Source organism: Mirounga angustirostris, unplaced genomic scaffold, assembly GCF_029215605.1.
Source record: "Mirounga angustirostris isolate CCGP_5_RB_7025 unplaced genomic scaffold, mMirAng1.0.hap1 SCAF_16, whole genome shotgun sequence".
Taxonomy (NCBI): Eukaryota; Metazoa; Chordata; class Mammalia; order Carnivora; family Phocidae; genus Mirounga; species Mirounga angustirostris.
The window spans coordinates 52,239,755-52,262,981 of record NW_026991724.1 but is presented as its reverse complement, the minus strand read 5'-3'; the positions used below and the strand labels follow the sequence as shown (position 1 = coordinate 52,262,981).

At 45.0% G+C, this 23,227-nt stretch overlaps 1 protein-coding gene across 6 annotated transcripts in view; it reads left to right on the top strand.

Annotated features, from left to right (window-relative positions):
- Positions 1 to 1,304: 1,304 nt before the first annotated feature.
- Positions 1,305 to 23,227, top strand: part of CARD8 (caspase recruitment domain family member 8) — a 37,846-nt gene continuing 15,923 nt past the window's right edge. For 2 of the 6 annotated variants that reach the window (XR_010408202.1, XM_064581216.1), the window contains exons 1-11: positions 1,305 to 1,529; positions 4,781 to 4,897; positions 6,046 to 6,169; positions 7,131 to 7,253; positions 13,210 to 13,264; positions 14,848 to 14,887; positions 15,628 to 15,778; positions 16,602 to 16,831; positions 16,905 to 17,167; positions 22,577 to 22,702; positions 23,051 to 23,192. Coding sequence is in view for 5 of the 6 variants with exons in the window: in XM_064581216.1 (XP_064437286.1) it covers positions 6,126 to 6,169; positions 7,131 to 7,253; positions 13,210 to 13,264; positions 14,848 to 14,887; positions 15,628 to 15,778; positions 16,602 to 16,831; positions 16,905 to 17,167; positions 22,577 to 22,702; positions 23,051 to 23,192 (1,174 nt within the window). In the remaining variant the exon portion in view is untranslated. Of the gene's footprint in view, positions 1,530 to 4,780; positions 4,986 to 6,045; positions 6,174 to 7,130; positions 7,254 to 13,209; positions 13,265 to 14,847; positions 14,888 to 15,627; positions 15,779 to 16,601; positions 16,832 to 16,904; positions 17,168 to 22,576; positions 22,703 to 23,050; positions 23,193 to 23,227 lie in introns of all 6 variants that reach the window. The other 4 variants (XM_064581215.1, XM_064581212.1, XM_064581214.1 and 1 more) reach the window with 4 other exon arrangements.

Sequence of the window (23,227 nt, the reverse complement as noted above, 5' to 3'; positions counted from 1 at the left end):
GTGTCCGAGACACGTAAAAAGGATGGAGACCGTCCCTGGAGGTCACAGCCCCGGGAAGCTTTCTCCACAAGCAGCACATACCTGCCCACAAATCCCTAGATATCAGTTTGCACCCTTGACTATGGTTGAGCTACCTAAAATATTCACTCAGTGCTAGTCCAGAGGATGGGGAGGGTTGGGTGTCGGCTGCAGGGCAGAGTGGTTATTCCTGCCGGCCTGACTTTGTGGTGTCCCAGGGTGTTAGGCCACTCTCTCACTCTAGGACGGGTCGCCAAGGGATGCCTTGGTTAGGGAACGGAGAGCTGGTATGTGGGGACGCCCTCATAGGCATGTCTCTATGACACGGACGGGAACGAACTGGATTCCTGAGATGGGAAACAGGCCATCCTCGAGGGGACTCTTCTGGACCGAGTACTGCAAAATTGGGTAACTTCCCCTCGTAAAACTTTTCTAGTGTTTTGCATGGGTTAAAAGCTATGGGTTCTTCAGCAAGGTAAAATAACGAGTGACCTTTGCAGCCCAACCTCCAAGGCAGGGTATTTCGGTCCATATGTCAAGCACCTACGTATAGCTTAGGAGGTGATGGGGGAAGCCTGGGGTCATGGGGGAGGACACTAGCATCCCTCCTATGGGGCCTTTAACGGGCGGTGATCCCAGTGATTGGGTTCAGGGGACGCCTTGGGTCACTTTGACACCAGGAACTTCTGACATACCCTGTGTGGGATGCCACCCAGGAGTCACTGGGTTTTTTTTTTTTTTTTTTTTTTTGGATAACGGACCTTCTCTCTTCTCTCTCGGGGTGCCACCGGAAACAATTCGGATTGCGAAATTTAAGAAAGGACTGAGTTCCTGTAACACCACATGGCCTCAGTGGGATCTATCCGTTAAGATCTCCTCTGCAAGACACAGGCAAATGGACCTAGGGGATCTTCATTGCTCTACACCGGGACCCCGACCTAAGGGCCTCTTGCAGAACGTGTTTGCCCGAACGGGTCCGACTAATAAACTCCCTCCTGACATATTGGATGGTAATTATCTAAGTAGACCTCCCCAGAATAAACCCAGGTTGCTGGAGGAAATACAGGCCCGCCTTGGCAAAGGGGATGCTGACTCTCACTCTTCTCACTGCTCCTCCTAACAGATGTGGGAGCTTCTCCCTCATTTCTGGGTTAACGGCTATAATTGGAACCAACTGTTTCTAGTTAAGTCTACCCCAGGATGGGAACTTTCCAGAATATTCCCAAACAGCTGCCGAAACTCCCTTTGTATCAGGCACATTCCCTGCCTTCTCTGGCCTGACATGGGCAGCCTAATTTCACAGGGGGAAAAACAAATGAACAAAAATCTCTGTCTGCTCATCTGTCTGGGCTGACAGGTTTTAGGACCGGGAACCTCCTTTTTCCGCCTTTGGGCAGCACTCTGCCTCTTCTGTCTCCTCCCCTTCTCTCTCCTCTTCCTGTTTCTGCACCATCTTGGGTACGTCGGCCTTTGGACACCATTCACTTCAGATTTCCCCGCCAGTGCCTCAGGTAAAAACTGACAATGGGAAACAAACTGATTGGCTTCTGAAAGAGAACCCAGGAGGAATATAATTTGGTATTTAAACTATTTAAGTTCGTTGGTTTAATTAAAATAAAACATGTCTTGAAAGTTATCAACATTAAATCTGAAACTTTTATTCTACCAAAATTTACTGGAGGTCAAATAAGCTCATGATCTTTGTTGCAGGTTTTTTTTTTTTTTTTTTTTTTTAAGATTTTATTTATTTGAGGGGTGCCTGGGTGGCTCAGTCGTTAAGCATCTGCCTTCGACTCAGATCATGATCCCAGGGTCCTGGGATGGAGCCCCGCATCGGGCTCCCTGCTCCGCCTGCTTCTCCCTCTCCCACTCCCCCTGCTTGTGTTCCTGCTCTCGCTGTCTCTCCCTCTGTCAAATAAATTTAAAAAAAATTTATTTATTTGACAGAGAGAACACAAGCAGGGGGAGCAGCAAAGGGAGAGGGAGAATCAGGCTCCCCGCTGAACAAGGATCCCAATGCGGGACTGGATCCCAGGACCCTAGGATCATGACCTGAGCTGAAGGCAGCCGCTTAACCCACTGAGCCACCCAGGTGCCCCTTTGTTGCAGTTTGTGAGCAAAAAGATAATTTAAAATGATGGTTGATTTTCTGTCTCAGAGGTTTCATGGGGAATTGTTAAGAGAGCTTTAAAAGTCATTGGTAGGGGTGCCTGGGTGGCTCAGTTGGTTAAGCGACTGCCTTTGGCTCAGGTCATGATTCTGGAGTCCCGGGATTGAGTCCCAAGTCGGGCTCCCTGCTCAGTGGGGAGTCTGCTTCTCCCTCTGGTCCTCACCCCACTTGTGTACTTGCTGTGTCTCATTCTCTCTCTCTCAAATAAATAAATAAAATCTTAAAAAATAAAATAAAATAAAAGTTGTTGGTAACCTGAAACTTTAAAGTTTTGCTTGGATGATAAATTGGGATTGAATTCGTTGGACATCCAGGTCTTCTCCAAACAGGATAAGGTACTAAAGCATGGATTACTGGACATAGGCTTATGCTTTTGACTTCTTATTGCAAAAAAATAAGATAAAATATTTGAATCTGTTGGTAAACATGCTTTGTGCTTAACTGATTCATAAATTTGCCATCTAAAGAGTTCTGGTATAACAGTTCACCATTGATTACTACTTAATTTTCACTGGAGATTAAGGTTGCTAAGAGTTAAAATTCTGCTAAGTGTAATTGAGACTGATGGAAATAAGGAAAGTAACTCTGTATGTAGAAAAGTAGGAGATACATAAGCAAGATGTAAGGAATGGGAATACATTTTTGTTAAAGGTAAAAGAAGGTAATTTTGTCCTAAATAAGACTGGTTGTTTGAGAAGAAATGGCTTGGGATGAAATCTGAATGCAAAGGAAATTTGTAGAAGGCTTATGAAGGGAAATCTTTGGGGAAAGATTTCATATGTGGTCAGGATGGACTAAGATTGAAATGAATGGATTTTATTTTATTTTATTTTATTTTATTTTAGATTTTATTTATTTGTCAGAAAGAGAGGGCATGAACAGGGGGAGTGGCAGGCAGAGGGAGAAGCAGGCTCCCTGCTGAGCAAGGAGACCGCTGTGGGACTTGATCCCAGGACTCCAGGATCATGACCTGAGCCGAAGGCAGATGCTTAACCGACTGAGCCACCCAGGTGTCCTGAAATGAATGGATTTTAAAGGTACACTGGGAGAATATTGAAATTCTGCTTTCTCTCTGTTCAAAAGACAAAGTTTTGCTAAATTGTTGGTCTACTCTTTTTTTTTTTAAAGATTTTATTTATTTATTTGAGAGAGAGAACGAGATAGAGAGAGCATGAGAGGGGGGAGGGTCAGAGGGAGAAGCAGACTCCCTGCCGAGCAGGGAGCCCGATGTGGGACTCGATTCCGGGACTCCAGGATCATGACCCGAGCCGAAGGCAGTCGCTCAACCAACTGAGCCACCCAGGCGCCCAAAGGAGCTAAATTTTGCTAACAACTATATGACCCTACATATTTGCCTTTGGAATCTTATTGTCTTTTTTTTTTTTTAGATTTTATTTATTTGACAGAGAGAGCACAAGCAGAGGGAGAGAGAGGGAGAAGCAGGCTCCCCGCTGAGCAAGGAGCCCGATGCGGGACTTGATCCCAGGACCCTGGGATCATGACCTGGGCCGAAGGCAGCTGCTTAACCAACTGAGCCACCCAGGCGTCCCCTTATTGTCATTTTGATCAAATAAATAAAATTAAGTTTTGGGTTTTATTTTATTTTTTTATTTTTTAACTTTTTTAAAGATTTTATTTATTTATTTATTTGAGAGAGAGAGAAACAGCATGAGAGGGGAGAGGGTCAGAGGGAGAAGCAGGCTCCCCACTGAGCAGGGATCCCGACCCGGGACTCGATTCCAGGACTCCAGGATCATGACCTGAGCCGAAGGCAGTCGCTTAACCAACTGAGCCACCCAGGCACCCAAGTTTTGGGTTTTATAATGATCTGTAATCCTACGTAGGCATGTGCTTTATAACTTTCTGAGGTTTTTAACAAACTTCCCTAAGATTTAAATTATAAATGAAGTCTCTTGGACCAATTAGGCTTGTTTATTTGGAACCTTAAGTTACCTGGAAAGCACCATCAAACAAATCATGATAAGCCTTAGGTTATGTTGTCTGGGTAAACGCTCTAACTATTCTAGGGATGATATACAATTCCTAAGGTTTTACTATGTTCTGGTAATAAGGTCATCACTTAACACTGTAATTATTAAAATGTTATATGTCTAGGGCGCCTGGGTGGCTCAGTCATTAAGCGTCTGCCTTCGGCTCAGGTCATGATCCCAGGATCCTGGGATGGAGCCCTGCATCGGGCCCCCTGCTCAGCAGGAAGCCTGCTTCTCCCTCTCCCACTCCCCCTGCTTGTGTTCCCTCTCTCGCTGTGTCTCTGTCAAATAAATAAATAAAATCTTTAAAAAACAACAACAAAAAAACCTTAAAAAACCTTTCTCTTAAGAAAACTATGACTCCAGAAATGGAATCAAGTACGCATTTGTAAACAAACTGAAGCAGTTAACTTTTCTCTCTACACCCTCTGAAATTCAAAAGGTCTCTCTGAATATTCTTTCTTCCATGGCAATTATAGTCATTTGCGTAAGTTCAATAAGAATCTGTTCTCCCTGTAACAGAACACCATTAGAAACATTGGTTATTTTGCCAAGGCTTTGACTGGAATGTCATATTTGAGAAAGACATGTATAATTTCAGATATGACCAGATAGCTTTAAGGAACTGAAGTTGACTTTATGAAACGTGGAGCCATAAAGCCCCTTGGAAGTGTTGGCCCGATACCTTGCTTCTAAAGTTCCCAGCAGCCTCCCCGGGGTGAGTAAAGAATGTCGCTTCCTGGCAGGTGCAGGAAACTCAGGATACTTTGGAGACCTCGTGAAGAGGAATTCACCCAAATCTACAGGTATTGCGGTCATGTCTGATGGCAAGTGCTTGGCTTGGCTTCTGGCCTGGAGAGGCTACTAAGAGTTCAACCTAGAGACTCCTTGTAAAAACTTCCAGCAAAGCAAATTTTAGAAGGTCTATATGGCCGGGTGATGGGTATTAAGGAGGGCACATGTGATGAGCACTGGGTGTTATACGCAACTAATGAATCATTGAACACTACATCAAAAACTAATGATGTGGGCACCTGGGTGGCTCAGTTGGTTAAGCGACTGCCTTCGGCTCAGGTCATGATCCTGGAGTCCCAGGATCGAGTCCCGCATTGGGCTCCCTGCTCGGCAGGGAGTCTGCTTCTCCCTCTGACCCTCCTCCCTCTCATGCTCTCTGTCTCTCATTCTCTCTCTTGCAAATAAATAAATAAAATCTTAAAAAAAAAAAAAAACTAATGATGTACTGTATGGTGACTAGCTGAACATTAAAAAAAAAAAAGATCTTTATGGCCAAGTGCTATTCTTTTTTTTTTTAGGTCATTTTCTGTGACCTTCCTCTCCCACTCCCTCTGCTTACGTTTCTTTAAAAGATTTTATTTATGACAGAGAGAGAGGGAAAGAGAGAATACAAGCTGGGCGGATGGGAGAAAGATAAGCAGACTCCCCATTGAGAAGCATCAATAAATAAATAAAATCTTTAAAAAAAAAGATTTATTTTATTTTATCTATTTATTTGAGAGAGAGAGAGAGTGAGAGAGAGAGCCCAAGAGGGGGTAGGGTCAGAGGGAGAAGCAGACCCCCTGCCGAGCAAGGAGCCTGATGTGGGACTCGATTCCAGGACTCCGGGATCATGACCTGAGCCGAAGGCAGTCGCTTAACCAACTGAGCCACCCAGGTGCCCAGTCATAATCTTTTCTCGGTCTCTCTCCCAAGTGTCTAGCATTCTGGAAACAAATCAACTGATGTATTTTTTTTGAATGGACGATAAGCAATTTTGGCTATGGTGTGGAGATACAACGTTACAACAGCTAACATTTATCTGCAAGTTCTTCCAACTTAGTTGAATACAATATTCTTTTCTTTTCTCAGGGTTAATAGAGACATAGCAGAGAGATAAACACACCAGCTGATCAACGGAAAAAGATACATTTAAGAAAAAGATCCAGGAGATGGCCTCTGACAGATCCAGGAGATGCTCTCTGACATGGAGAGAGTAGGTATACTACCCTTTAAGGGCTCTTGATGCCTTTGATTCCTCTGTATCTCATTATTTTTCCACGAAATACAGAGTACTATGGCCTTTGTTATTTATTTATTTATTTTTTTTAAGAAAAGGCTCTGCTTACGTTTCTTTAAAAGATTTTATTTATGACAGAGAGAGAGGGAAAGAGAGAATACAAGCTGGGTGGATGGGAGAAAGATAAGCAGACTCCCCATTGAGCAGGGAGCCTGATGCGGGGCTTAATCCCAGGACCCTGAGATCATGACCTGAGCGGAAGGCAGATGCTTAACCGACTGAGCCACCCAGGCACCCATCCGCTTACATTTTTACTTATTCATGCATCTCATCATACCAGAAGGGGAAAATCCAGACGTATTATGTAGACTTTTTCTCTCCATCATGGGGTAATATATATTTTTTAAAGATTTTATTTACTTATTTGATAGACGGCGAGAGCAGGAACACAAGCAGGGGGAGTGGGAGAGGGAGAAGCAGGCTCTCTGCCAAGCAGGGAGCCTGATGCGGGGCTCGATCCCAGGACCCTGGGATCATGACCTGAGCCGAAGACAGACGCTTAACCAACTGAGCCACCCAGGCACCCAGAATAAGGAACTTCTTACCCCCCCTACGTTACTAGTACGCAATATTGTTATACAAGTTATATCTGAGTCTGTCGTGAGTCTTAGCAGGTATTACACGTATATACGTGATGAACATGAGGGGTTGAGAATCAAATGAGGCATGCCTCCCGAGATGAGCTCACTGTTTGCTGAGTGGAGACAGAGAAACAGTTAACACTGAAATAAGTGGATCCCAGGCGGACACCAGAGAATGCCTCTCTAAAGATGGAACATCCAATTTGTGTTACTTCCCCTACCTCACAGTGAAGAGACCATCCCACCATCAAGTTCCTCACACATAATCAAATTACAACTCCCTTGCGTTTTCCCAGGCTGTGTGGGTCCTGCTGCATTGCAAGCCCAGAGGAACGGTCCCCAGAGCGCAATTACATGTCAAGAAGAAGGCGGAAGGTCACCCACTCTCCGGAGGCCCGACTTCGTCGAGTGGCTTCTAGGTAAGGGACACTATATTCCGTGGGGAAAAGTGGACAATTTTGGATTTTGTCCCTCTGTCTCATAGAGATTCATGAAAATCAAAGACATTTAGATTATTTTGTGTAAAAATCAGCATATTTCTTCTTTCTTTTTCATCATTATAACTTTGTATTTTGAGATAGTTTAAGACTCATGAGAAGTAGCAAAAACGGTACAGAAGAAGCAAAACTACATTCAACCCAGCTTCCCCTAATGATGATATCTTTTATAACAGTAGTCATTGTCAAAACCAGGAAATTGACAATGATCCAGTAGTATTTTTTTTTTTAAAGATTTTATTTATTTATTTGACAGAGAGAGACACAGCAAGAGAGGGAGCACAAGCGGGGGGAGTGGGAGAGGGAGAAGCAGGCTTCCCACTGAGCAGGGAGCCCGATGCGGGGCTCGATCCCAGGACCCTGGGATCACGACCTGAGCCAAAGGCAGACGCTTAACGACTGAGCCACCCAGGCGCCCCCCAAAGGACACTCCTAACCCCAATCTTCATCGCAGCCAGCCAAGGGAGACCAGAGACCAGCTCTCAAGTGTGAAGAAGAAAGCACCTAGCATAGGGCTTTCTATTCCATATCTGGATGAGGATCCCCAGTAGAAGAAGAAAATAAGCCCGATATCCGTTGTTTCCTTCCCTCTTAGCATCCTCATGAGTCCCTCACCATGTAGAAGCAGGAGGCAGAAGAGGAATGATAGTACTACGTGGGTTCTTACAGCACATGCATATTCTCACTGATGTCCTAGAATTTCAATCACAGTAGGATCCCATTCTCTTGGGCACCAATGATGGATAAGGGAGAATATAAGCTAGGAATCTTCTCTTCTCTCAAAAATTCTCGCCAAGGTCACTTAGGTCAACAGCCCATTATGAAATAAAACCTTACAGAAAGTACCAGGTGTTGAGAATCCACTCAGTTCTGCTTCCCCAGGATGGAAAGATTAATGTTGAGCAGGATGTAGAGACACAGTTAAATCCATTATAATGAGGAATGAGATGGAGTTATGGGGGCTTGAGAGAAGATTTCCCTAAAGACAAAGCATGGGGTCTAGGGCTTTTAATTAACATAAAGTCATGCTGCAGAGATTGTCCTGCCACCAGGCCTCCATGCTGTATTCGTAACACAACTTGAGTTCTGTCTTCCTGTGAATATGGTGACGAATCTGTATACGGTAGTTTTAAGACATCGGACGAGGGCTTCCAGGTTTGTCCTTCCTCAGAATGTGAAGAAGAGATAACAGTAGAGCCAACACTTGCTGCTGGACCTCAGTCCTGTGAGGAAGCGGTTTCCAAGTAAGGGGAATGATTACCCGGGGATGTTGATGGTAGTATTGGATTCCGTTCCTCGATATCACAGGGGCGCATGAGAATCAGGGGATTCGGGTCACTTACACAGGAACCGGGGAGAATGAATGAGCTTATTTATCCAGTCTTACCAACAAACCAGAAATTTCTGAATGAGGCCAATCACCTCTTCCTTCAGAAGTCTTGAGAGCTATACACAAAAAGGCAGTAACGGATGCAAAGACCATTGATTGAGCTGGGAGTCAATGCGAGTAACTAACTCAGTGCTCTGGGAAACAGCCTGCTCTTGAGGCTGAAGGATGGAGTGGGGTCCCTGAAGTGGTGTGCTAGAAATTGTTCAGCACCAGTTCCCCAGAGGAAGGTGGGGGAAAGCCTTGATGTGTAGTGTTGGCCGATTTCTGTGGGGTGACTACTTCCATCATGGTGGATTGCAGACTACCAACGTGATGACCCTGAGCATGGCTTTGGAAATAGGTGTGCAGTACCCCACCACTACAAGAGTATTTTCACCACACAGATACCTTAGATGTAAATAACTTCAAGAGGGGAGGGTGTAGAGGTGCCTGGCTGGCTGAGTCAGTGGAGCATACGACTCGTGATCTTGGGACCCTGAGTTCAAGCCCGACTTGGGTGTAGAGGTTACAAAAAAATAAATATAACTAAACTTAAAAACAAAAGAGCGCAGAGTATAGTAAGATGTAGTAAAATAATTAGAAAGTAATAAGCTTTCAACATTTATTACTTTTGTTTGTAAAATAGGTCTATTTAAATGAAAATTTTATAGAATTTAATTTTCTGTTAGCAATGTTAACATGTTGGGGTGCCTGGGTGGGTCAGTCGTTAAGCGTCTGCCATCGGCTCAGGTCTGGATCTCAGGGTCCTGGGATCAAGTCCCACATCGGGCTCCCTGCTCAGCGGGAAGCCTGCTCCTCCCTCTCCCACTCCCCCTGCTGTGTTCCCTCTCTTGCTGTGTCTCTCTCTGTCAAATAAATAAATAAATAAAATCTTTTAAAAAAACGTTAACATGTTTAACAATCTACGCACTAAATTCCCGGAAAATGTAACAGTCGAATCCCATGATCTGGGGTGAGCCGGCTCCCGCCTACCAGTGGCTTCCTTCCACCTCCTAAATCCCCACCACAGCCACCCACTGGAACCCAGCGCGCACAAGCACCATAAGAGAACAGAAGGTGGTGTATTTACCCTCAGTGCTTTGCATGGGGCTGACATAATCCATGGCTGATTTTGTGGCCCCAGACATAGCACCAAGACTTAGGAGGGCAGGTCAAGGTTCTCTCACATGACTTGCCCAAAACCCTTTTGAGAAAAGAGCTACAGATTCTTTTTAACTCCATTTCTCCAAATACTTGTTCTTTTTAGCCTTAGTCTATCTGTCAGTTTCTCTGTGAATCCCTTTCATGTTGAAGTGAATAGAGATATTAAGGAATATATAAGGAGTCTGGGGATCAAGGATTACATGTATAGAGCAAGAAATCAAGAGAATCTAAGAAAATGTCAGTGAAATTAGATGACATTTCATGATCCCACAGCATCAATCATGCAATAACTACTGTACCCACGGAAATCAGTGCTTTGGTCCTCTTTCATCACAGCCCTTCTTAGGAGCTAGGACTCTTGCCGTATGATTCCCCTGGTCTTGATTCGTTCCACATTTCCAGCTCCCCAAGACAGAGATTGGATTGAGTTGGTTGTCCTCATCCAGAAAATATCACCTGTGTTAGGGCAGATTTCTCACAACCAGGCACTTACTTCATGAACCACTAGCTCACCCTATAGATCATGATTATCAACTTTGGCTAAATATTGGAATCATTTGGGAAGCTTTAAAAGTAATGATGCTGAGGTCCCACCTCTAGCCCCCTGATTTAATTGGTCTGGGCTGTGATCCATGTTTTGGGGAATTTTTTTTTTTTAAGATTTATTTATTTATTTGAGAGAGCGAGAATGAGAGAGAGTACATGAGAGGGGGGAGGGTCAGAGTGAGAAGCAGGCTCCTCGCTGAGCAGGGAGCCTGATGCGGGACTCAATCCCGGGACTCCAGGATCATGACCTGAGCCGAAGGCAGTTGCTTAACCAACTGAGCCACCCAGGCGCCCTTTTTCTTTTCTTTTCTTTTTTTTGGGGGGGGGGGGAATTTTTAAAGCTTCCCAGGCGCAGTCAAGTTTGGGGAACTGCTATGGGAGCATGTATTCCACCCACGAGTCAATTGGTAATTCAGTGTTTTTATTCCAACAGTCATAGGATACCAATTAGAGCTATCTATTTATCTATTTATTTAAAAATTTATTTTTACCAAATGACCCCAAATACTTATTTGACTAAATTCTATTTCATGCATAAGCGTGATGGCCTCCCCTGTTTAGTAGACTTTGGCAGTTAAAAAAAAACAAAACCCAAAAAACCAGGCAGCCTCATCCAGAACAGTGCAAAAGCTAAGGGTAAGATTAGTCTACAGTTTTACTGTAGGATAAATACATATTTTTTTTAAAAGGTCCCTCCTTCTGGCCCTATCAACTCTCAGTTTTGACCATTAAATATAGACAGATTTTCCAAAAATCACTGCTTCTCCAAGATCCTCAATGCCGTCATCATCCATCTCTGTTCATTTTTCCTGAATGACCTCCAGTATGTCATCTATAAAGTCTCCCTGAATGATGATTTCATCCTCTCCTTTTACTGAGGCACGACAGGAGAATTTTTGAGCAAAACAAACAAACAAACAAACAAACAAAACAAACAAAAAAACCACCCAACACTGTGCTTCTTTCTTAAAAAATTTTTTTAAAGATTTTACTTATTTATTTGAGAAAGAGAGAGAATGGGAGAGCATGAGCTGGGGAGGGACATATGGAGAGGGAGACAGAGAATCTCAAGCAGACTCCAAGCTTGGTGTGGAGCCTTACTCGGAGCTCCATCTCACAACCTGAGATCATGATGTCAACCAAAATTAAGAGTCGGATGCACAACCAACTGAACCACCCAGGCGCCCCTCTCTGTGCTTCTTTAAGATCAGTTTTGAAAGTTGAAAGGCCACACATTCCTGTTACATATTTCTTTTTCCGCTCTGGGAATTTTGGCAATCCTAACCTTTTGTGATACCATCTTCCTTTTTTGCTTTATTTGACCCCTTCCACCTCTCTTCTGCTTTTTCTTCTCTTCCTCTTCCCCTCCTCTGCCTTGACCTTCACTAAGTCCAGCTTCTTGTTTCTGTGAATTTTCTGCAGTAAATTTTGCAAACTCATTTAGAACATTCTCCACAGTAAAGGACTTAGAGTGGGTAGTGTGCATCTAACTTGCCCTCAGGTATTGCCCCTCAGATCTCCTTTGCCCACCAGATTCAGAAATACCAGGAGTCATCTCCCAAACTGCCAGCTGAAGCAACACATGCCCAATCAGGGCAACTTAAACAAAAGAAGTTAGGTATGACCACTTTGGACACTGGAATAATAGGAGAAGAGGTAGAATGGTCAAGACACATTTGGTTTGAGAGATCCCCTTAGTTCTACTCTCCATATATCTGGTTAAAAAATCTTTCTGTCGGGGCGCCTGGGTGGCTCAGTTGGTTGAGCGACTGCCTTAGGCTCAGGTCATGATCCTGGAGTCCCGGGATCGAGTCCCACATCGGGCTCCCTGCTCAGCAGGGGGTCTGCTTCCCCCTCTGACCCTCCCCCCTCTCATGTGCTCTCTCTCTCTCTGTCTCAAATAAATAAAATAAAATCTTTGAAAAAAAAATCTTTCTGTCCAAGTCATCTCTTAAAAAAAAAATTTTTTTTTTTTAAAGATTTTATTTATTTATTTGAGACAGAGAGAATGAGAGAGAGAGAGCACATGAGAGGGAGGAGGGTCAGAGGGAGAAGCAGACTCCCCGCCGAGCAGGGAGCCCGATGCGGGACTCGATCCCGGGACTCCAGGATCATGACCTGAGCCGAAGGCAGTCGCTTAACCAACTGAGCCACCCAGGCGCCCCCCCCCCCCAAAATTTATTTATTTATTTATTTGTCAGAGAGAGAGAGAGAGAGCACAAGCAGGGGAAGCAGCAAGCAGAGGGAGAAGCAGGCTCCCTGCTGAGCAAGGCGCCTGATGTGGGACTTGATCCCAGGACCCTGGGATCATGACCTGAGCTGAAGGCAGACGCTTAACTGACTGAGCCAGCCGGGCATCCCCCAGGTTGTCTCTCTTTTGAGAATCTAATGGAACTATCCAGTAGAACTTTCTGTGATGATGGAAATGTTCTATTCTGCATTAGCCAATGTGGTAGCCATTTGCCACATGTAGGTATTAAGCACTTGAAATGTGAATAGTACAGCTGAAGAGCTGCATTTTAATTTAATTTAATTAAATTGAAAGTTTAAATGGCCCCTTCTGGCTAAGGCCATTGTTTGGACAAATAGCTCTAGCTTGTAATCACATCTCTTTCATTTTTTTGGGTGAACTTATTTCTTTCTTGTTTTTTAAGATTTTATTTCTAAGTAATCTCCACACCCAGCAGGGGGCTCAAACTCATGACCCCAAGATCAAGAGCCACATACTCCACTGACTGAGCCAGTAAGGCACCCCTTGTGAACTGATATCTAACATTTTCCTTATTTTTGAAACTCAAGGGTTCCAGTCAAGGTCAACATAAGGAGCGGGAATATTCGCAGGCACAAGAATCAGGTAATTGGCTGGTATAGAGATGAAACCAGGGGTGTGTCAGTGGGTTGATGGAAATGTCCTGTGGTTTTACGTGAAGATAGTCTTGAAGTCCTTTGTGGTGGTGATGATCAAAAGCAATTTTTCTTATCTCTAACACCATCCTCCCTACAACCAAAATGCAAATATGAAGTATTTGTAATCTTGGATATAATGCCTGGAATGGATTCCATATTCCAAACCCTCTCTTGGGGATATTTTTTTTTTTTTAAAGATTTTATTTATTTATTTATTTGAGAGAGAGAGAGAGCAGGAGAGGGGGGAGGGTCAGAGGGAGAAGCAGACTCCCTGCCGAGCAGGGAGCCCGATGCGGGACTCGATCCCGGGACTCCAGGATCATGACCTGAGCCGAAGGCAGTCGCTCAACCAACTGAGCCACCCAGGCGCCCCATCTCTTGGGGATATTAAACACATTCTCTTTTTATTGTCCATGGAAGCTCTATGAGAGGATCCTATAGACTCTATTTCAAAGACAAATAAAGCAAACTCAGAAGTGAGAAATCTTCCAGGTAGGAGGGGAGGTGTGGCAGCACTGGATTGTGTTTGGTTTTTTATATATATATATATTTTTTTTTTTTTTTTTAAAGATTTTATTTATTTATTTGATGGAGAGAGATACAGCGAGAGCAGGAACACAAGCGGGGGGAGTGGGAGAGGGAGAAGCAGGCTTCCCGCTGAGCAGAGAGCCCGATGCGGGGCTCGATCCCAGGACCCTGGGATCATGACCTGAGCCGAAGGCAGACGCTTAACGACTGAGCCACCCAGGCGCCCCTGGATTGTGTTTGGTTTAACTAAAAGGGGCCTGTTGTCTTTTAATCTAATCCATGTGAAGACTTCAAAAAAATAAGCAATGTGTGGTTAAGGGTCTTGATCTTTTGTGACGTTTATACTCTGATTGCTTTGGGTTAGGAGACATTCCTATTTATGAGTCTCCTAGGGCTGCCATAACAAAATACCCCAGACTAGGGCACTTCAACAATAGAAGCTAATTTTCTCATCGTTCTGGAGGCTGGAAGTCTCAGATCAGATGCTGGCAGATCTAGTCTCTGGTGAAGGCTCTCTTCCTGGCTTGTAGATGGCCACCTTCTCCCTGGGTCTTCACATGGCTTTCCCTCTGTGTATCCAGAGAGAGACAGACAGACAGACAGACAGACAGAAAGATCTGTTCTCTCTTCCTCTTCATATAAGGACACCAGGATACCAGTCCTGTTGGATTAAGAGTTCTTTCTTATGACCTCATTTCACCTTTAGGACTTTCTTATAGGCTCCATCTTCAAATTCAGCATGTATACCAGCCCAATACTCACTGTGTTGCCTTGGAAACATTTACCTGACTTGACTATCCTACATCCTGTCATTACATGCTCCACCTCTAAGTGCTCATGGTTGGAAACTGTCCCACGTGGTGTGAAGTAGTTTGAAAGCCACGTGAGATTCAAGGAGAGCAGGGCACTGGTTTGGCTGTATCTTACGGCTCAGCCCAATTCCTGTGTTTACCCACTCATCTGTATACACATCAATAGCTGACACTGTTTTATTTTCTCTAGGTACCACACAGCCAGGAAGCAAGATTGAGAACACCTCGAGGTAAGAGAAGAAAAGCTGAGAAAGGTTAAGTAACAGTTTGAGACTTTTTATTTTTCCTGTGTAAATCCCTACTCTCTGCAAAATGAGATTCCATCACATATAAATCTTGATAAACTGATTTTGTCAGAGCACGGTGTATCAGAGACTTCGATCGTCCAGGAAGAGATATTTGTTCTATGCAAATCATCCTTGCCCAGAGCCTGAATGCTGGGGGTAGAGTCCAGCAGCCCATGCGTGGAGGGTCTCCAAATGGTGCTGGGAAGGCTCTCCCAGCAGGATGATGGAAACGCTCGGGGAGCCAGGGAATGGTCTGGGGTGCCTCGGGATGGATGGTGGCAAACACTAGGATGAACGGATGTGACTTTGCCTCTTCAGCTTTCCTGCTTGTTCCTTTTATGGACTTGCCTTCTTTCTCCAGCATCAGGTATTAGCTGCTTCTTGGGACCATGTAGAAATTTAGTTGTTGTGGTTCCTGCCGGAGGCAATACCGCCCCCCTCCCCCAAGCCATCCAGCCTGGCTTCCTTTTTGAATTTGGGGTGCAGTTTCAGTAGTAACAAAGAACATTCTTGTGCCTTTCTTTGTCTGGATTCAAAGAACAAAGCCCCTTGTTCTCCCCACATACCCTTCTCTCTGATGTCTGGATTCCCAATGGGACATATGTGATTCGACATCCAGGATTCCTCCAGGTCATGCCATGTCTAACAATCTGCATCTCACACGTGCAATGTGTATTTTTCAGAAGAGACTTGCTTGGAAGAGAAGACAGTAGTACCCCTCCAGGCTCCTAAACTTTTTTCCGGGGTTGAACCAGCTTGTAAAAGTAATCAGTTTCTAGGACCTGAAGGAAATGTGGATATTGAGTTGATTGATAAGACTGCAAATGGATACAGGTAAGAATCGAAGATGCTGATTGTTTCAGTATAATTCTCCTATAAAGGAAGTATATGCTGTGTGATATTTACATGTATATACCTACATGGTAGGGTATGTGATCCATCCCTTAAGACATCTGAAATTTTGGGCGCCTGGGTGGCTCAGATGGTTAAGCGACTGCCTTCGGCTCAGGTCATGATCCTGGAATCCCTGGATCGAGTCCCGCATCGGGCTCCCTGCTCGGCGGGGAGTCTGCTTCTCCCTCTCCCACTCCCCGTTTGTGTTCCCTCTCTCGCTGTGTCTTTCTCTGTCAAATAAATAAATAAAATCTTTAAAAAAAAAAAAAGACATCTGAAATGTTGTCAATATTCCCTGTTTTCTATGCACTGAGTTGATATGTTAATTTCAACATATGTAGAATACAGAGAAATTGGGGCTCAGAGAGTTTAGTTTTTTTTTTTTTTAAAGATTATTTATTTATTTATTTGAGAGAGAGAGACAAAGATAGCAACAGAGAGCATGAGCGAGAAGAGCGAGCACGAGGGGGGAGGAGAGGGAGAAGCAGGCTCCCCGCTGAGCAGGGAGCCGGATGCGGGGCTCGATCCCAGGACCCTGGGATCACGACCTGAGCTGAAGGCAGACACTTAACTGACTGAGCCACCCAGGTGCCCCAGGGCTCAGAGAGTTTAATTAACTCCCTAGAGTTTTCTAACGTAGTGAAAGTCACGGATGGGTCTCGAACCTTGCTCCACTCCAAGCTCCACATCCCTCTGCACTTTTGTTCTTTAAATCAAAGTCCTGGTTTTCTCCCAGCATGACTCTCACTCTGGCTCCTTTCAGCGTCCACTTCCCTGTGGCTGGCTTCTATCTATGGCCAGCGACACACCTTGGCTTCTTGGTAAGAGCAGCAGTGACCGTGAGGATTGCGTTCGATTCTTGGGGTCAGCATCTGGACCCGAAGTTACAGCACGAGGAGCAGTGGATGGTGGCGGGCCCTTTGTTTGAGGTCTCCGTGGAGCCCAAGGGGGTCATCGCTGAAATCCACCTCCCCCACATCATCTCCCTCCCAGGTAAGGAGCGGAGAGGGGAGACCATGGGGATGGTGGGGGACACTGTCTGATCGTCTTTGTGGTTGTCCTACAGCAAATGAGGTCGATATCTCTTGGTTCCAAGTTGCCCATTTTAAGGATGAGGGGATGGTCCTAGAGCCGCCAGCCCGAGTGAAGCCTTTCTGTGCAGTGCTGGAAAACCCCAGCTTCTCTCTGATGGGGATCCTGCTGAGAATCGCCAGTGGAACCGGTGTTTCGGTCCCCATCACTTCCACGGTCCTGATCTATTATCACTTCCACCCTGAAGATACTAAATTTCACTTGTACCTTATCCCCAGCGACTCCTTGTTAATGAAGGTAAGGCTGGCAGATTTTGGAGAAGATATGAGAATTACACTGTCAGCCTATCACCTTCGACATTCTGTTTCTATATTGAACAGAAAAGTCAATGCACGGCTTTCACTGATAGAAGCATGAATCACCCTCCATGAGTTCAGTCTGTAGGTGCTGACTCTTGAGCCATATGCAAGGATCTGCAATAGGAATTCAGTTCTGCTAAAATTGGAGCTGTCTTTTCTGGCTTTTAAGGAGAAAGAAAACAGGGGACGAGACGTATGGGGAATGGCAGAAGGAGTAATGCAGAGATTTCATTGTAGATTTGAAATTAATAATATCTAAATTAAATACACACACACACACACACACACACACGCCCCTCTGGAATCATCCTCCTCTTGTGCCGTGGCATCTCCCTCTAATGCCTTTGTAAAGGCTCAGTCCCCCAATCTTTCCTGGGTTAGTGCTGAAGCAGACATGGTGGCCCTTGAAGCTCTAGAGCCCTTGCTTTCCTAGATAAAGTACCAGCCTTGGTGGAGACTTTACAGGGGAAGATCATTTGATTTTCTTTTTATTTTTTTTCTTTTTATTTTTTTTAAGATTTTATTTATTTATTCATGAGAGACAGAGAGAGAGAGAGGCAGAGGGAGAAGCAGGCTCCCACTGAGCAGGGAGCCCGATGTGGGACTCGATCCCAGGACCCCGGGATCATGACCTGAGCCGAAGGCAGACGCTCAACCATCTGAGCCACCCAGGCGCCTGATCATTTGATTTTCTGACCAATTGGTTAATTCTCCTACAGCCCAAGCAGAGACAGGTGAATGCCTGGTGGTCATTAGGGTTGTGAGTAACTGTGGGTATTTAAAATACAAAAGAAAATATTTTAATCTCGATGCTAAAGATGACCGTTCCTGGGGTACACAGGGACAAAAAACCAGCAACAAAACCCAAAAAAAGTCGTATGGGATCTTCTTCTTCTTTTTTTTTTTTTTTAAAGATTTTATTTATTTATTTGAGACAGAGAGAATGAGAGACAGAGAGCATGAGAGGGAGGAGGGTCAGAGGGAGAAGCAGACTCCCTGCCGAGCAGGGAGCCCGATGCAGGACTCGATCCCGGGACTCCAGGATTATGACCTGAGCTGAAGGCAGTCGCCTAACCGACTGAGCCACCCAGGCGCCCTGGGATCTTCTTTTTGTTCTGGACACAGGCTGGCCCATCCTGCTTTTTCTTCCTTCCTGGACCCCAAATCTCATAGGATCATTTGCTCCTACTTTATTGATTCAGTAGAAACAATGAAATGGAAGTGACTTCATTTTCCTGCCATCAACTTTGTAAGTCTAATTCTGTGCCAGCTTCACTCCTCCTCCACCCTCACGCCCCCTCCTGCAGTGATAAGACTGCCCCCTACTTGCATAAGGCCAGGGTTTGAGAAGTATCCTGCATCCATTTCCCTCTGGCCTTTCCCAGGAGGACACCACACCCGGAAGGACCTACCCTCATCTCAGTGAGTGTGTCCCACCCTGGACTCACATCCCCATCAGCAACCCCAGATCGACCATAGCTACCATATTAGAGAGATGCTTTCCTTCCCCTCTTAGTGTCCATTTCTCTCTTCTGTGTTTTGGTGAATGGATCATCAGCTTTAGGGACCGCCTGGTCTGTACCTTCCTCAGGGCTCACTCTGCCCTCAGATGCCTCTCACTGGGTTAGTGTACCTCCACTTCCTCAGATGGCTCTGTTCAATATCTCCATTGGATGATTCTTCCCTGATGTCTGACAGCATGTTGTGCTGTTGGCCTCACCCTTCCTTGATAACAGTCCTCTCTATTATTCCTTCACATCCTATTTCCCCAATCTCCTAGTTAACCATTCTGGTCCCTCTTCCAGGTCTTCACTTCTGCAGGTGCTTGCTCTGAAACCCCCCATCTCCCAAACTCACTGATGGTCTTAGTGACTGTTCTCAGGCCTGTCACCAAATCCCACTGAAGGAGAGGATTCCTAAATCTGTATCCCTGTCCTGGACTCTCCAGAGCTCCAGCTGTGAACTGCCCGACTTAATGTGCCCACTTGACTGCCCATCAGCATACCTACCTCATGTATTAACCTCCTTATCTTCCCCAAAACTGCCCTGCTCTTTTTTTTTTTTAAGATTTTTTTATTTATTTATTTGAGAGAGAGAGAATGAGAGACAGAGAGCATGAGAGGGAGGAGGGTCAGAGGGAAAAGCAGACTCCCCACTCAGCAGGGAGCCCGATGCGGGACTCGATCCCGGGACTCCAGGATCATGACCTGAGCCGAAGGCAGTCGCTTAACCAACTGAGCCACTCAGGCGCCCCAATGACAAATTCCTGGTAGCTTATCTAGGTATTTGGTAGTTTCTTTCTTTCTTTTTTTTTTTTAAAAGATTTTATTTATTTATTTGAGACAGAGAGCACATGAGAGGGGGGAGGGTCAGAGGGAGAAGCAGGCTCCTCGCTGAGCAGGGAGCCCGATGCGGGACTCGATCCCGGGACTCCAGGATCACGACCTGAGCCGAAGGCAGTCGCTTAACCAACTGAGCCACCCAGGCGCCCTGCCCTGCTCTTTCAACTGTCTTCTCCATGGAGGATATAAAACCAAGTTCCGCTAAGTCATTTGATCCCAGATCTAGAGTTTATCTTCCATCTCTCTGTTTCATTTCCTTTCCTCATCCAGTGTATCCTCCAGCCCAGTGAGTTTTGCTTTCGTAATAGTCTCTGAAATCTTTGGGAGCTTGCAACCTACAGAGCAACAGTAAGGAGATGCTCAAGTCCAGCTCTCTTTGCTTTCAGAGTTTGCTTTCATAATGTGACTCGAGCCAGTTTCATTGCCTCTTCGCCACTGCCGGTGATGGAGCGCTCCTCCGCTGACTTCTGCTGGAAATATGACTCAGGCCTTCAGACTTCTTCCACTGGTTCCATTATTGTACATGTAGCTTCTGCTTTTTATCTGGCAACAGGGAGATCTTTTACAAACATAAATAATCGCACCTCTTCTTGGCTAAGACTCTTCCATGAATCCTTACTACACTTGAGGGACATAAACCAAGTCATCTCCTTCGTCCATGGCATCATGTGGCTCTTGTACCATCATTGTACCCTCTTCCTTCCCTCCATTGGCCTCATAAATCTCTTTATTTGCTTATTGTCTGTACTTTTGTTGATTGTAAACATTGTACATGGGAGGGACCACTTCCTCTTAATCACAAGTTAGTTAAAAGTGCAATGTAAGGCCTGTTGTAGACACTCATGAAATGTTGACAGAAGGAATGAAATGTGGTCTGTCTTCCTCTCTTCGGAGGGGAAGAAGAGTGGAGAAACCTTTTCTCCACTTGAAAATGCAAGTTAAACTAAAAATATCGGGCACCTGGGTGGCTCAGTTGGTTAAGCGACTGCCTTCGGCTCAGGTCATGATCCTGGAGTCCTGGGATCGAGTCCCGCATCGGGCTCCCTGCTCGGCAGGGAGTCTGCTTCTTCCTCTGACCCTCCCCCCTCTCATGTGCTCTCTTTCTCTCTCTCATTCGGTCTCAAATAAATAAATAAAATCTTTAAAAAAGAAAAAAACGCAAGTTAAACTCAAAATATTGCTGGTTGCCCAGAGAATTTTCCCTGCTTGTGTGATGAGCTGCACAATGCAGTATGGTAGCCAGATGCCATGCCTGGCTGTTGAGTCCTTCGGTTTAGAGGTGCTATAAATTTAAGATATGCAATAAATTTTTTTTTAATACACAAAGATTTTGAAGATAGAATACAATGCACGTATATACATGTTAATTATACTGATTACATATTTAAAGGATAATTTGTGGGGTTATATGAAATATTTCATAAATATATTAGTAATAGTACTTTTTTTTTTTTTAAGATTTTATTTATTTATTTGCGAGAGAGAGAATGAGAGACAGAGAGCGTGACAGGGAGGAGGGTCAGAGGGAGAAGCAGACCCCCCGCTGAGCAGGGAGCCCGATGCGGGACTCGATCCGGGGACTCCAGGATCATGACCTGAGCCGAAGGCAGTCGCTTAACCAACTGAGCCACCCAGGCGCCCCTACTGTAATTGTTTTTGACACTGATTCTTGCTCGTTGATTCCATAAAGTCTCTATTGAGCTGAGGCTGAGACTTTTCAAATGCTATTATTATTTTGTCATTTGAGTTCCATTCTGTGTCTTTGGCGGCCCCTCAGATAGTTCTGAGGGCTCCTTTGCTCTGCTTCTGGGTCTCTGGGGCGGTATCACTGCTGTGTTGCTTGCTGGTGTGCAGGTGGAAGAGAACCTCCTGGGGCAGCAGCCTCACGATGGAGGGACGTCGTCTCTACCCCCATCCCTTATAGATGCAGCTGCAGACAGGGATGGTCCCCTCCCGGGGCAAGAAGAAGGAAGCCACTTTGTCCCCAGATTTGAGGTGCACTCAGACAATCCCTGCCACATTATACCAAAAAAAATCATACCATACAGAGATTTGTGATAAAAAAAAATCCCTTGGGGAATGCCCGGGTGGCTCAGTTGGTTAGGCGTCTGACCTTTGATGTCGGCTCAGGTCATGATCTCAGGGTCTTGAGATGGAGCCCAGAGTTGGGCTGTCTGCTGAGTGTGGAGCCTGCTTAAGATTCTCTCTGAGTCTCCCTCTGCCCCTCCCCCATCTCTCTACCTCTAAGAAGAAAAAACAAGAAAAAGAAAAAGAAAGAAATCCCTAGCTCTGAGATAACCACCAGTAAAATTTTATTAATACATCCCTCCATGTATGGGGCCTGGCTGGCTCAGTCAGAGGAGCATGCAACTGTGGATCTCAGGGTTGTGAGTTTGAGCCCCACACTGGGTATAGAGATTACTCAAAAATAAAATTAAAAAAAAAAAATACATCCCCTCACGTCCAGAGGCCTATTGATATATATATATATAAATATATATACATATATATATATATTTTTGCTTACTTTTAGCTATGCTTCCTGATTTGCTTCTTTTCTTTCTTTTTTTTTTTTTTTAAAGATTTTATTTATTTATTTGAGAGAGAGAGTGAGAGAGAGAAAGAGCACAAGAGCAGGGAGCGGGAGAGGGAGAAGCAGACTCCCCGCTGAGCGGGGAGCCCGATGCGGGACTCAATCCCGGGACTCCAGGATCATGACCTGAGCCGAAGGCAGTCGCTCAACCAACTGAGCCACCCAGGCGCCCCAATAGGTCTTCTGTTTTTTTTTTTTTTTTAAGATTTTATTTATTTATTTGAGAGAGAGAATGAGAGAGAGAGAGCATGAGAGGGGGGAGGGTCAGAGGGAGAAGCAGACTCCCTGCTGAGCAGGGAGCCCGACGTGGGACTCGATCCCAGGACTCCAGGATCATGACCTGAGCCGAAGGCAGTCGCTTAACCAACTGAGCCACCCAGGCGCCCGATTTGCTTCTTTTCTTCTTCCTCAGGCAATAGATGATGAAGAAGCTAAGTTTCATGGTGTGCGTCTACAGACCTCACCACCAGTGGATCCCCTGAATTTTGGTTCCCGTTATATTGTGTCCAGTTCACCTCATCTGGAAATAATGCCCAAGGTCAGTAGAATTTGAATCTACTCAAATTTAACTTGGGTTTCAAAATATTTTGTATACATGAAAAAAAAATGGAAGACCAGTGGAGGGTCAATAGCTCAGGTGACTATTCTCTGAACCATAGCCTGATAAGAGCTGGGCTATCTTTCCTTCCATGGAATAATACTATTTCCTAAAATTGTAAACTTAAAAGATTGTTGACCATTCTACCTCTGTTTTTCCCTCATTTAGCCATGAGACTATATAGGAAATGGAGTATATTTCAGTGGCCAGTTCACTGCAGGCAAACAGGTCTTTTCACCCCACTCGCAACCTCCTGATACTTTAAGTCAAGTGGTATGTTTCCTCTAGGAGTTGAAATTATCCTACAGGAGTCCTGGAGAAATCCAGGTATTCTCTAAAGTCTATGCTGGGAAGATGGAGGAACCAATTGTACTTAACGTTACTGACAAAAGACACAAGACTTTGGTCTGGCACACTTTGGTGAAGCCAGGTAGGTAAAAATATGAGGCTAAGGTTTGGGGGGGG